Source organism: Seriola dumerili, unplaced genomic scaffold (assembly GCF_002260705.1).
Source record: "Seriola dumerili isolate Sdu_G_001 unplaced genomic scaffold, Sdu_1.0 BDQW01000226.1, whole genome shotgun sequence".
NCBI lineage: Eukaryota > Metazoa > Chordata > Actinopteri > Carangiformes > Carangidae > Seriola > Seriola dumerili.
This window is the reverse complement of record NW_019174481.1, coordinates 674,347-689,497: the sequence shown is the minus strand read 5'-3', so window position 1 is coordinate 689,497 and position 15,151 is coordinate 674,347. Positions and strand designations below refer to the sequence as shown.

The window sequence follows — 15,151 nt, the reverse complement described above, 5'->3', positions numbered from 1 at the left end:
TAAAAGTTGATAACTGATGTTGGATTGACTATTTAGATTTCCTAACTTGAGTAGGATGGAGTAAGATAAGAAAGATAGGATTTCCTATTAGTTAGGATCTATGTGTGTAATATCAAATGGGGAAACATCATTTGTTGTTACTCTTCCAATCTTAAGACTTTAAGATAAGAAGTTTCTGTAATACGGCCCCTGAAAACCAAAACAATGAGATAAAAGATGCTAAAAGGCTCTTTTATAGCTAAAGGCACTTTAGAGTGAGATGATAATTATCTGTGACCTCATCACTACGAATGACCCCTCTCCCATGAATATATATATTTCTTATTAATATTAAAATATTGATTAGTTCAGCTTTAAGGACAGCCCCTTGATTCGGATTCCGGTAAATAAATCAACGAACCCTGATAAGCTTTATTTTACTTGAGAGTGTCTTTATTTTAGCTCAAACCTAAAGGTATTTTCAAGACAAATAAATGAGTTACTCAATTAAAATGACATTTAACATTTAAAATACTGAAGTAGTTTCCCTAATTGAATACAACGCTGTAACTAGAGCAGTCTCTCTCCAGCTCTGTAACAGACAGACAGAGAGTTACACGGCACTGAGAGTTTATTCTGGGCTCTGGCACAGTAGATGTATGCTGTGTCTCTGCCCAGGGAAGACATTTTTTATTCACCTCCTTTCAACCGGCTTACCCTGCGCTCTGCTGACAGTGTTCATTTCCCTGATGAAGGGGGCGGGTGAACTCTACCTTTCATCTGACATGTTCAACACTTGTAATGCCCATGCTAACAGGCAAATATCCCTATGATTATGATTAAACAACAGCTTGCGCTGCAAGACGGGGTAAAGTCGTCTAAGCCCCTTGCCATTATTCGTGCCATTTCCTCATTACTGTCACAGAGATGTTCATCAAGTCAAAGTGTGATACTTCATTGTTCTCCAATCTTAGCTCTGTTTCATGCCTCTAGATCTTCCCCTTTCCTTTTTCTCAATCAGCTAGAGGACGAGATTTAGCCATGCACTTCGGACCGCACATCACTTCCTCTCACTTACTGTTCATGCCCACTGATGCTTGTCCCATCCCCATTTTCCTTTCTCACCTGATGATGTGGAAAATGGCCGATATGAGGAGCTCATTGTAGATGGCCACAGCCATGTAACGTGGTTCGTGGAAAGCCGAGGGCACAGTGCGGACGGCGTAGCAGAGGTACACGCCCCACAGCAGGAACAGAAACTCCGCTGGGCAGCAACAAGAGAAACAAACAAGAGAAAAAGGTCACAGAGATAGTTAGATGACATCACTTGATTCGAAGTTGTTATTGTCTTTAACCTCTTTTTCCTAATTAGTGTTTTAAAGTCTGTATTTCCTGCTCAGAATGGCTACCATTTGTCTCCTGAATGAACAATGTACCAACTCATCGTTAAGCATAATGATTAAAAAATAATGGGCAAAAACACACACTCATTTTCTTTTAAAGTGTTACATGAAAAGATTGAAACCACTCTCTGAGTTAAATACAAAGTTGCATCTTCTTTGTTTCATCCATACACAACCAGAAATGTAAAAATGCAATTAATCTAGCCGCCCAGCTGGCCAAAAACTGTCAGCTTTTAGTTTACCACGCTCAAAAAAAGTACTTGGCCTAATATTTAAGATGTATGTATGATTTCTATCCATTTGGATTACACAATTGTAATATAAACAAACTAATAAACTTAATGTGATGCATATTTATCAAACATAAATGAAAAAAGTAAGAATGAGATTTATTCTGTCTGTTTTAAATATATTGCATAAACCTGGTTATTAAGCATTTTAAACGCACTGGATTTATTGGGACTATGACATAAATCTCAGTCTTACTTGTTATGCATTACATTATGTTTATTAAAACTGTGTTAAAACTGTGTAATCCAAATGGATCAATGCAATGAAAATACATAAATCGCTAAACATAAAAGGCTAAATATTGTTTTGAGTGCAGGTCTGTGGAGAGACGACGACGCCACACCTGGCAAACAGACTGTAACCATAAGACTTTCCACCTGAAAATCAAACTGTATATTCACGTCTCTGTTTGTGTATGGATTAAACAGAAGAGACTTGTAGAGAGCTTTAAAGGTGTGTAGCTGGATGTTTTTATACTTTGGACAGATCAGAAGACTGTGCCTTCATGTTTCCAGTCTTCATGCTAAGCTATGCTAATCGCCTCCTGCGTGATACTTGGCAGACAGGCATCAAAGTGGTATCAGTTGTCTCATCTCCATCTCAGGAACAAAAAAGCTCTAAAAAGTATTTCCCAAAATGTTGAGCAATACCTTTGAGAACTGATTTTCACCTGCACTACTGTTACACTGTTATTCACCCCACATTAACGCACTAACCCCACTTTGACACCAGACACCGACAGTGTTGACTCCAATTGTGTAGTTTCAAATTGAGCAGTTCTTAATTTAGCAAGACTTCCCAGTGTTTGAAGTGTTTTCCCAAAGTGAGGCAGCTGCTTCCTCGACTTGCTTGTTGACACATCCGTGCTATCGTCAAATCTCACCAAGGTCACACAGCCCAACGGCAATTTACAGGGAAGTTGTATTCAAAACAGTGGCTGGCTTCACGGTTATCAACACATGTCAGAATCACTACGGTGTGTGTTCACAGCCTGCACATTATCATCTAAATTGTCGGTGGAATTAAATTTTACAGAGCATCAGTTGCAAAAATCAATAGTAATTATTTTGGACGTGATGAAGAGGATTCCTTGATGGATGCTGCATTTTGGAGGTATGAAATTATGGCCCGCAGCAGTCTAAAACATTTTGTACTTGCTGCTCTCTGGTGTAGAACGAAAAGATGATGCTTCTTTTTTTACTGCTGGTAGAAAAAATAATATGTTTGCACATAAAACACATTTTTCCTTATAATGTACTGATATGAAAATCCCAAATAAGCATCACAAAGTCAGAGGTTTTCCTCTGATACAATCTACACAAACTTTGTTGTTTTGTTTGCAGACAGCAAATAGCACCAAGAACTGTGCCTTGGACTGTGTTTGGCATATGAGTCCATAAAGTCTTTACAGTGATTACAGACCATTAATATTCATGAATAGGCCTAGTCTATAAATCATCACTAATTACATGGTGCTTAGCCTCTGAATCGGGACGCACGGAGAGCTGGTCGCAAGAGGGAAAGGATAACAATTCCAACTAATGCAGATTAATTGCATATTCAAATTAATTGTTTATTGCTGACGTTATCAATATGTTTTTGCATCAGCTCTGTTTTGCTTCACATTGCAGAAGAAAATAGGATGATTTATTCATTTTTTAGATAGACATGTGTTCCTTTGTTGGTATTATGATAAAACAAGCAAAAAGGCTGAAAAGCAATTAGATTAATTCTCACAAACATGACGTGCACCGTGACTTGTGCATTGTCAAAAATCCTTCGCAGGGGGCCTCCTGTCCTTTACTGTAGCTTTAACACACCGGTGTGTTCTCACTGGCTGTCAGAGTGAGCAGCGGGGCTTCCTCATTTCCCACCTTGTCTGGTATGCACATGAAAATGCAAACCGACACTCATGTAGAGATGCAGACACACAAACAGAGGGCTTGTTGTGCTCTGTGTGATTAATTCCATTCAAAGCGCTGTGTCCCTCAAACACACGCTTCCTCTGAAGATGTTTCTGTTCTTCTGTCTCCTGTCTTCAGAGTGTCCTCAGCTGTCCTCCCCTCACCACCTCTCTCTTCCTCTCAACCCCCCCCCTTCTCCTGGGCTGGTGGAAAACTCTCCTTGCATCATTGCCCACATCCCTACAAGCTTCATACTTCACAGTCCCCTCTCTTCTTTTTCTCTGCCACTCCCGTCTCTCTTCCTCTCTGTCTGCCTGTCTATCAGTTTTCAGAGGCAGGCCGAGCATTTCTCAGGGATCCATCCTTTCCCTCTTTCCAAACAGGATTAGTGTCCCCTGCTGTCAGACTGGCTTCAGTGAGGTGCCCATCAATGCCTCCTGCTTCAAGAATCTGTCATCAGGAAGTGACTGTAACACACACACACACACACACACACGGCCGTCTGCGACTTGAGAGATACTTGAAGGATAGTACCTGCAGCTGCTCAGCAATTACTCTTCCTTCTTGTTAGTTGGTCAATGTTATTCATTCTGGGCTTTTAGAGAAAAAAATATTAGTGAAGGTCAGAAAAGGAGGAGGGTTGTGTATTTATTTATGGACCATATTGGTGAGTTTTACCATATTTAAAGGAGCTATTTGTAAGTTTTGCTATTGCAACATATAGCCAACATTACCATTAACAGCTGTTTATGTACCAGTCTAAAAGAAACGTTGCAAGTCCAGCATCAGACTTCATTCCTTTACTCGCCGAGAGTTGTCTCCAGCGGTGGAAAGCAACCCTCTTGTTTCGCTTCTGTTTCTATCACTTCTTCTCCTCTGCTGAGAGTAAGCATGCTAACCAGCTAGCCCCGGCCCGGTCTAACGGTCTCTTCATTTTCTTATAGCGAGTCACTGTGGCGTCCAGTCTGCCCTGAAGAAGTAGCTCAGAGGGCGTATTATAACATCTTGTTTTGTAAACACATCAATGGCTGAAGCTCTTGGCTGTCATAGTTTGCCATGGCACACTTTTTGTTAGCTTTTTTTGGACTTTTGTCACTTCCTCTTTTATTTTTGTAATTGATTTCCTTGTGTGTCTCAATGTTTTTACTTCCTGTCTTGGTCCTGTTTCTCTGTGTGGTGATTGCCTGCCCCGCCCTAATGTGTTTCACCTTTGTTCAATCAGCCTTGCCTCCCTTGTGTCTTTTTAGTCTTTGTGCTCCTGTTTGTCTGGGCTGGTTCGTCTGTTCATCTATGGTTTTTCCTCAGTCTGTTCATGTTGCCAGTTCATGTCCCCTGTTGTCATCCCCTGTGGTTCCTCGTGTTTTGACCTGCTGTTTAAGTTCTTGTGTAACCCTTGTGCTTCGGTTTCCTTTTGTGGTTCACCAGCAGGTTCTTAAGTTAATAAACTTTTTGCACCTCATTCCCCTGTGTTGGCTGCATTTGGGTCCAGCCTTTCCCGAATCGTGACGGAACGTGGTATTGGCAAGACGGATAATGATTGCTACCGACCATATGACTTCTGATTTTCAATCAGAAGTCATATGGTCTTGAGGTGCTCCGTTTATATGGGTAATGGGGGGTGGGGGCGTTCGTGTTCCTATGAGTTGCTCCGGGGAAGGGTTAGGGAGCGCACCTGCTGCTGTTTCCTCAGAGGCAATCTGGAAAGGAAACGAGACGACCTGTGTCCTCATTCCTCTGCTTTACCTGCTTTATACAGGTTACATATTTGTTATCATGGTTTCCCATCCCTGGGAGCCCTTCATTTACAACAAAGGGAGAAACTCTGTCAGGGTAAAAACCCAATTTTCTCCTTTGTATGAAACGCCTCGTTGGGGGTCCAGACATTACTTCCTGGTCAATACTTCTCTTGGTGCTGCCCACCTGCAAGCTTGGCACGCACCCCCACACAAGGCACCATAAGTACTTATGGTGAAGAGTTTTCTTTAGTTTTGTAGCCATGTGCAAAAGGCAGTGTTCTTAACCTCCTGCAGATATCTACTTCATTTTTCCACGGTTCTCCACTGCTCCAAACATTATAGTGTGAGCCAGCACTTCAAGGAGGACTGCTTCAGAAACCACAAACAGTCAGATGCTTCATTTTCACAGCAGTTATTTCTGTAATTCACACTTGATGTGGCCTCACAGGTGACTAAGCCTCACAGCCTGTCAGTCTGCATTGTTACTGTGGATGTTGACAGCGTTACCGCGAGCCGATCGCGTTGTGACATGCTGTACCTAAATTATCCACAGTTTAACCGCTGAGTTCGTTTTTCAGTAACTATGCCCAATAACGTTTAATTCATTCAGATTTACGGGCATTGTAAACCAGCAGGAGAGGTGGAGACTCCCTACCTGTCGACCGTCTGTCTGCTCCTCCATTATTTATATTCCTTTAGTCCGGAAGTGTCCACACATAAAAACATCAAAAGGGTTTCTTATAAAAAATATTGCAAGTTATGGATATTGTCATCTGAAGTTTGTTTACACAAGACGTGCGGAACGTGTCGTTGCCATGGTAGTTGACCAATCAGAGCACACTGGGCTCCAGCTCTCGGGGGGGGGGGGGGGGTGGGGGGCGGGCCTTAAAGAGCCCTGAGCTCTAACAGAGTGTTTCAGAGGGTGAAGACAGTACAGTATTAAATGTACAGCAGAAGAAAACTAATGTCTTTTCAGAACATTAAAGCGTGTAAATCTTTTTAGTCGACACCAAGAATGAAATGATTAACACTTAAAATGGCCATAAAAGGTCCTCTTTAATGACCTCGCAATTCAAGTCAAAAAGACGGTTCCGCCCCCCTCGCCATCCAAGTAATTTTCATTCAGTCCCTAAAGGATTGATAATACAGCTCAAAACTGGTAACGTTAGGGATACCTCAATAAAAAACTAATTCTTATAGTCTGGTTCACTTACATTTTATGTCTTATGTGCCTAGTTGGAAATATATATAATTTATGATCTATGGATTAATGTGAATCTAAGGATGAGGATAACTCAAAGAGGCGAGAACAGAATGTAAAAAGTTAGATTGAAATGTGTAAGGAAGCCGAGCAGAGTACGGACACTCAAGGTGAAGCTGCAGTAGCAACAATATAAGAAACACACATTCAAAAACATTTCAATAAAGCAGTTAATTTCACTTCAGTTTAGATAAGAAATCCTATAGATTGTGCTTAGATTTGCTTCCATATGTTTTATGACGTTCCATAATTCATTACTCCATTTTATTGTGGGATAGATTATTACCTAGTTAAAACTTGATATGCTCATCCTCAGGGAAGTCCTTCGAGACATGCTGGTAAAAGGCTTTATGAATAAATGAGACATTTAAGGATACCGTCTGCCCTCTTGACGTATTCTGCTTTCATGCTGGTGGCAGCCCTACTTAATGTAAGACAAAGGCACGCCATCCTGTTTATTAGAGCCTTCCTTTGTTACCCTAACTCGCAGTGCCATTCATTAAACTGTTTGTGTGGGGAAAGTCAAATCAAACAATGGAAAATATAATCAAAATTCACAACTGCATCTATTTAACATCAAGTTCAGAGCTGAGGTTTTGCAAAATGCTGCTTCAATGGCAGTGCGCTAAATAAACACATCCCTAAAAGCGCATTAATAATAACTTGATAGCACCTTTCACGAAAAGATGCAGCTTTAAAGACAAGATTAAAATCAAAGGTCAAAAACTAAATTGAAAATAAACCGTAACAATAGTTTAAAGTAAGGTTTATAACAGGCATTCGATAAAGTCTTTTAACCAGCAGCTTGTGTGTTTTGGAGCATTTTATGGGCCGCTTAAAGAGGCAGCTGTTACATCTCCCACAAGACGCGAGTCAAAGCAGAGCAGTTCATCACATTCATACAAGATCAGGACTCCCATGGCCTGTACCTGTTCATTTCCGCCTGGCGTGAACAACAACGGAGGCATTGTGCTTAGGACTCACTGGAAATTTCAAGATGCAGTTTAACGACTTCAGACAGTCTCTTTGTGTCCAAACCATCTGCTGTCGGTACCATCCCCTCCCGTACAGTGCAGACGAAGACCGCACTGCCCACAATAGATGAGTTGCCAGTGGTGCAATTTCACATTGGAGCTCAGAGCTGTGAGGTCGGAGAGGGTGTTTTTGCCTCACTGTGCCCATCAGTTTCTGAACGGTAGCAGACTGTTTACTTTTTAGTACGATACGGGAGCCTCAGGACTTTAAAGTATTAGAACTTACAAACTTATTTTTCAGAGATGCCACCAGTCCCTGTAGGAAAGGTTACAAGATAAATTTCCCGAGAATATCTGTCAGATGTACTTTCTTACATTTCTATGCATTTTCATGTTGCCTACTTTAAGAAAACTGTTGAAAATATTCCGAAAGAAGTCATGGGCACTTTTTCACATCAAGCATGACACAAATGAAACCACAGATTAAACCCCCGTGTGATAAAATTTTTGCCACAGCCAAATGAGCCGTTTAAAAACCCACGATATATTCTGTCATTGTGTTTTACAGATGGAATTATAGTGAAAATAAGTTATTCGCCTTTTTGCTGGGGACCCCTAAGAACCCCCCCCAAGGACCTCTGGAGGTCCCTGGGCCCCACTTTGAGAACCACTGCTCTAGGGAATATGTGGCATATCAAAGCAACAAACAAATCTTTCATTGTTAACAACTGTATTTACTTGCTGTCAATGCCTGTGTTGGCATCGCTGTGTTTGTCACTAGGTTACTGTGACCTGTAGAGGAATAATGTGAAACCATTGAGGGGAATGTGAACTGTGTCACCAAAAAAATAAAAAATAAAAAATCGAAACCGCCTCATAAATATATTGCTCCACAGCAGAGCACCTTCAAGTTCCTCTTTAATGAATAAACTCACCCACAGAATACAAGATACCCTTCGAAGCAGGAATGAGTAGATTTCAAGCATTTACAACTAAAATGTTCCACTAGTGTTACCAAACAATTTTTCCCTCTCACCCTGCCTGCAGCTTTTTCCAAAAGTAAAGTTTCTAAACTAAATTTAATCTTAAGCTTTACCCAAGAGGCTTAGACCCAAGCTGCCCAAAAGCTCCTTATAGTTTAAGTGGTAAGTGGCACCAGAATTTCCTCATTCTGGATGATTTCTTGTCCTGTAGACATTAATACACAGTGACCACACACACACACACACTTACCGACAGCCATCATGTAGTCCCATCGGTCCAGCAGACACATGCTGAACTGTAGTCCCTCTGGGGTGAGGCCTACAGCGATCAGGGCCCGACTCAGCTCAGGGTTCTGGCACACGGCGGACGTCCAGGCCACCAGGAACCACAGCACCACCAGCAGAATTATCCCCAGCAGCCGCACGACGCGCCAGCTGGTCATGTAAGGCGTCCTCTGGGCCGTGCGGGACAGGAACACCTTTAACACCCTGGGAGACATGACCACTTGAATTAAAAGGTGCGAGGGAGACAAGCTGCTGTTATTTCAGTCCAGTCATGGGCGTCAAGTGTGATTGGTTTAATTCATGGTGTAACATCTCTTAGGATAGGTAGGACAGATAGGTATCTAGGAACAGTGCTCGACTCTCAGCTTAAGTTTGATGGAAACACACAGTCAGTTGTGAAGAGGGGACAACAGACAATTCACTTATGGAGGAAGCTTAACTCCTTTCATGTGTTTCATAGCATTTTATGTCATTTCTTATCAATCGTTCATTGAAAGTCTTCGAATTTTTCTCGTTTGTTTGCTGGTTTAATGCGTTGTGCGTAAAGGAAAAGAATAGCCTAAATGGTACTGTGAATGTTTGCTCAAGGATAATTGGATTCCAGCAAATAGACTTGTCCTCCCTTTGGGAGAAACGGGAGGCCAGGAAGCAAAAGGCATTATCAGCCAATCGGACCATGTTCTGTCCAGTGGATTTACTGTAACGCCCTCAGGATGATGCCACGAGAACAAACTGCTACTCCAAGTCCTTCATAGCTTCTGCTATCAGGCCACTAAACACAGAGTTGTCATCGTACGTAAATGACTGTTACATTTTTGTATTTCTACTATTTTTTAATCTATATTATTATCATTATTTTTTATCTATTTTACTTACTGTTGCTCGTTGTTCCCTTGTATTGATCCATCTATGTGAGTTTTGAAGTTGCGTGTATTGACTGAGTAAGCTGAAAAAGGAATTGCCCGTCTTAGGGAAGTAGTCTGAATCTGAATCTGAATCTTGCAGTAATCTGAATCTGAATATTAGACAAAATGCATGCAGAGGCAGTTTAGTTATAAGTTGCACAGTGTTTATAGTCTTCACGGCGTGCACACAGGACAGCAGTGACTCTATAAAGGGAATTAAAGATGCAGCCCATCAGCCAGAACAATCAAAGTAGCATAAAGTGATCTGATACTGGAGAGGTGGAGCTCTATGTGAAGAAAGCTGCCATGTGCTTCAGACATACAGAACAGTCAGCTCTGTTTGCTCTGCTCATCTGCCGTCTCTCGACCAGACTGTGACAAATCTATCTCATCTCTGATATATTCAGTGGGACCGGGCTGTAAGAGCTTGCCCATGGGGCACACTTCACACCCAGCGAGCTCGGAAGAAAATCAAATTGGTAATTTTGCCAAGGGAACACTTTGGCCGGCCTTTGACCTCCTTCTCTCATCTCTTGCAACACTTGCTCGGAGCTGAAGAGCAGGAAGTGAGTGTGTGTGTGTGTGTGTGTGTGCTTGCGTCTGATTAGATACTTCAGTAGGCAGACGCTGATAGACTGAACCTGATGTGAAATTCAAATGTGCTTATTGGCAAGACTCCGTGCATATGTGTGTGTGCGCACAAGAGAGAGGGAACTGAATTATTGAGACTGAGAAAGGCTAATTCATAGGGCAAGTTAATATGAGGAGAGGAGATAGGAAAGAGGAGAGGAGGAGAGATGGCTGGAACCAATCCCAGCTGCCGTTGTACGAGGGCGGGGCACCCCATGGACAGGTTATCAGATGATACATGTACAGGCAATTTAACCTAAAGTGCATGTGTTTGGACTGTGGGAGGAAGTCAGAGCACCTGGGCGAACATGTAAGTCCTTCATCCTTCTTGCTGGGATGTGACAGTGCTAACCACTGCACCACCGTGCTGCCATACTTTAACCTTTCTGCTTTCACTTTAGTTTTCTTTATTAGAGGGAGGAATCATTCAGAGGAAGGTCAAACAACGAGCAGAAAACATCAGTGTCACTCAGGATGATTACTCCTGTTTTGCTTCCAGTGCTTTTAGTGTTAGTTTCAGTTTCCCGTACCTGTATAGTTTGAGGATGACGGTGCCGTACATGATGGCGAATCCCAGGAGACGAACCCACCTCAGGAGGATGCATCGAAACACACTGGGGTGGAAGTACAGGATCATCACCTGCAGAGAGGTACAGCAGAGTTACAACACACACTCCCGGACACATTGACCATGTTATACTTTGTTTTCTTGTCAGCGATGAATCACTCACATCCGCTGTTGTCATATTTCTCTCATATTCACAGAGAAGGAATTGGAAATGAAAATGATGTAAGTCTACAGCCTGTGAGAACCGGAGCTGGAGGCAGATTTGGCCACGCAGATATCTCACACCTCCACAGCTCCCGCTGACATCTCTTATCTGTATGTTGTTCATATGTCAGCTGCCAGAACACATTAGAAATGAGAGTTTGATGGGTTATTTTCTATATGTCTCGGATAATGTTTACCAACCTTGTTTTCCATATGCATGTATACGTGTGACTAAATCTGAGTACGTGTGTATTTGCATGTTGATTTGTGCTTCTCCACACATGCACATGGACGTGCGGTGTTTCTGAGCACATGTGCAGATGAGGTTTCTGACACGCTGCCTGATCTGCAATAGAACAGAGAATGTGCCGGTGGCTGATAAAATGTCAGCGTATCATTTTCTGCTTGGTGTGAGATTTATTTGCACGTAGTACCGTTAAAGACGAGGCTGTGACAGAGACTGAGGAGAAGAGCTGTAAAGATCAGAGTTTCCATTTGCACGTCTGTTACAGCCGTGTTTCATTTCATCAGTGTGTATCTCAGCGGGACGCCACACGTCAAATCTCCAGTGGCCTTGAGTGAAGCTGAAGATCGAGCGCAGTGACTCTGTGCTCGTTTCCACTGGAGCAAAGACTAACTGCTTCATTCATTCGCCTGGTGGACACACATCTCCATGCTGTTATTATGTTAAGTACTCAAGTCTTAACTCTGATGATTACGGCCTGTTGAAAGCCTCATTTAAGTCGCTTGAATGTCGTGCATTCACCTGATGAATGATGAGTAATATGATAATACAGATGTATAATGTAAGAGGTGCACTGGTCATAATCAGAACCTTTATTGACCTATATAGTCACACATGAGGGTATATGTTCTTATCAAATATATGGACATATGATGATATAAGTTTATAACATATATGAAATACTAATTTGTATAAGTATGATGTGATCTATATCTATATGATGATATATAACATGTTGCGACTATATGTATATATATATATATATATAAACATATTAAAACAACAAATAAAAATTATGTGTGGTTATATATGTTTGTATTGAGAATACTTAATATAACATCAACATATATTGATGGGCTGTGGGACGGATAGATATTTATGTATCACTAATATAAACATACATACATATTTGTATTGGCTTGACGTGTATTTCAACATATGAAACAGTTTAAATTTCTGATAAGTTTCATATATAATTTATATGTTTTTCTTTTACATGTACATTTATTTCATATATGGAAATTCAATATACTGCATATTACATTGTGTATGGGCAAACAGATATAAAAAAAAGAAGGGTTACGGCTTTCAAAGGAAGTGGCCAGAAGTAGCATCAGTCACTGTCTTTGCCACACTGTTGTCCGCAGTATTTGACAGTTTTGGCCACTAGGGGGCAGCGCATCAAGCTGTAAACACAACTTTGACATATTGTCTCCTCATAAAGTTAAAATGACGTGTTTACACATCGAGCAGATACACAGTGACATCAGACTTCATTTGAAGTTGTGTCACAGTCAACAAGTCCTCCAACTGAAACAACCATAGAGGCCGTTTGTCCCTACCCTTGGATACAAACCATAGGACCACACCGGCTGCTGACCTACTGGACCTTCATCGTCATGGTAACAACAATATGACCGACTCGTTTTAGGCACCAAAATTACTTGGTTGGGTTTAAGTAAAGATTGTGGTTTGGGTAGTACTTGGTGATGGTTAGAGGAAATTCGTCGCCATGGTTACATTGTTACAGTGGTTACACGGTTGTAATAATAGACATGCAGTTCAGGTTGTGGAACGGAAAACATTGACTTTTGGTTTTCACATGGGAAGCTGGACTCTTTTATCCACCAGTCAGTCGCTGAGACTTCGCCAGTCCGTCATTTGGTCCTGGGCCTGAAGCGTGCCGTACATCTCAACAAAAACATCTCTTCCTCACGCAAAGTCAATGTAAGACACGGTGATGAAATCCAAAGACCTCGGTTTTGTTCAAAAATACATTTCAAAGTTTATCTGAAGTGAGTATGAAGCCTGAGTTAGACCGGCCAAATGGTTATATTCTCACGTTTCCGTCTTTTCAGTATGAAATGTTCTCTTCCTGCCTCATGGACAGAGTTTCCTCTCTGAAAAGAAGGACCTTGGTACCAGACGACTGCAACTTTGGAAACTTGATTTGACTAACTCAGACCGCTGAAATCTCATATTTACTTCAGCTGAACTTCTGAATGATGAATGTGAGCTTCATCCCTGCTCATATTCTTTGAAACTAATTTAAAATTTGGATCTCTTTGCAGCCAGTGTGGACAGAAGGAACAATCTTTCAATGCACATTTGGACCTGTAATATGACTTATAAAAATACAAATCTATCCTTTCACATTACAGCGAAGAGGGCAAACATTCATTTTATCCACACCTGTGGTAACTTTTGTAAGAGTGTGCTACGGTGAATTGTGAAAACACAGCATTATTTGCACAGTATAATTCACAGATACAGTAAATCATGATTACATAACTGTAGGTGCATATGATGAGGGGTGAATTACTGAATAGACGGAGGCCTGTACTATACATCACAATGAACAGTGTCCAGCTGTGGGTGGATGTTACAGTTAGTTACAGATGTAGTATAAGTGCATCCCTGAGGAGAACAGCCCGTGATTCATCTCTACTCTTACGATGCCTTGGCATTCAAGAGGCAGCAGCTCTCCAGCATAATTAAGCTTGAGAAACAGCAGCACCTGCAACCTCTTTTCCCCAGAAAAGAGGCAGAACATCTGTGGCAAACTCAAGTAAACTCTCAGCCAACCCTGAGGCTGCAGGAGTCTGGCTGTGCCATGTGTTAAAAGAATAAAAGTGTTCACTTTTATAGAAAAAAATCAAAACCGACTGATGAAATGACAAAAAAATATAAAATCTGACAACTTCTCATACAGATATTCAGAAAGTTATGAGTGAAATTGAGTCTCCAGACGACACATAGAGAAAAAAACATCACAGTGAGCCACTAGAGCTTGTTACTCGCTTTTTTATCATTCCTATCCTGCCACATGTGTTCTATAATCTAGTACAGTTTCAAAACCAGCTAAATGTCTTTCACCCACTCTGCCAAACACGTGTCTCAGTTCACAATTAAACTGTTAATAATATCTGGATTCTCAGCCTTCAGCCTGTCTTCTCTCAGCCCAGCTCCGGTGCTCAGACGTCTCTCTCACCTCCTGATTAAGAATGTGACACACAGAGCTGTCAAAGCACCGAGCGCAGCAGCAACAACACTTTCCCTCCATCCACAAGCCTCATCAAAACCTCGCTGTGCCAAAGTCTGTCATTGGTATGCTGGTCATGAGAAAGCGGGGAGCCAAGTCCATTTTATACCCAAGAACAGGAATTATAGCTGTTCCTTCTTAATGCTCCACTGCCGGCTTTAAGTCACCGCTGCAGCTCAGGATCTGATAAAATAGTTGGTATATGGAAGACAGACAGGTATGGATGAAAAAAAAGGGTTTTAAGTTATAGATCCAGGTTTATAGATTCAGTTTGAAACCTTTAACACGATGCAGAACTTTAATAAGAATAACTTTATTGAAAAATCACTTATCTTTTAAAAGGACTAGTTAAACACTTATGGAAATATCCCTACTCACCGACTTTCACAGGCAAATAAAGTGAATCAGAGAATTTCCAAAAGATATTAAATTGTTTCTTTTTTTTATCTGCATTCATTGATTTTTACAGGACAACAAGTTGTAAACACAACCATGGCAAATATCACCCTATAAAATTGATGCGGCGTGTTAGTGGTTAGTTGTTTTTCTGGTCACCTGACCATGGGCGTAGATTTGTGAGTTGACAGCAGGGACATTTACCCTCTTTGAAATTAGCTGGAGAAATATTTATTGTTTAATGCCTCCCTCCCCCTCTCCATGAAGAGCAGAGCTCTTACTGCATGTGGGTATTAAAACATGAGTGTTATTTATGAAGTAAATTAACCACAGCCTGTCGAACTG

The 15,151-nt window shown here is 41.4% G+C and overlaps 1 protein-coding gene across 1 annotated transcript in view; it reads right to left on the bottom strand.

The window, feature by feature from the left end:
• LOC111228893 (probable G-protein coupled receptor 158) overlaps positions 1-15,151 on the bottom strand; it is a 59,403-nt gene that overhangs the window by 9,003 nt on the left and 35,249 nt on the right. The window contains exons 6-8 of the mRNA XM_022755004.1: positions 10,882-10,991; positions 8,782-9,020; positions 1,105-1,243 (exon numbers count right to left, since the gene is read on the bottom strand). Of these exons, the coding sequence (XP_022610725.1) occupies positions 1,105-1,243; positions 8,782-9,020; positions 10,882-10,991 (488 nt within the window). The remainder of the gene's footprint in view (positions 1-1,104; positions 1,244-8,781; positions 9,021-10,881; positions 10,992-15,151) is intronic.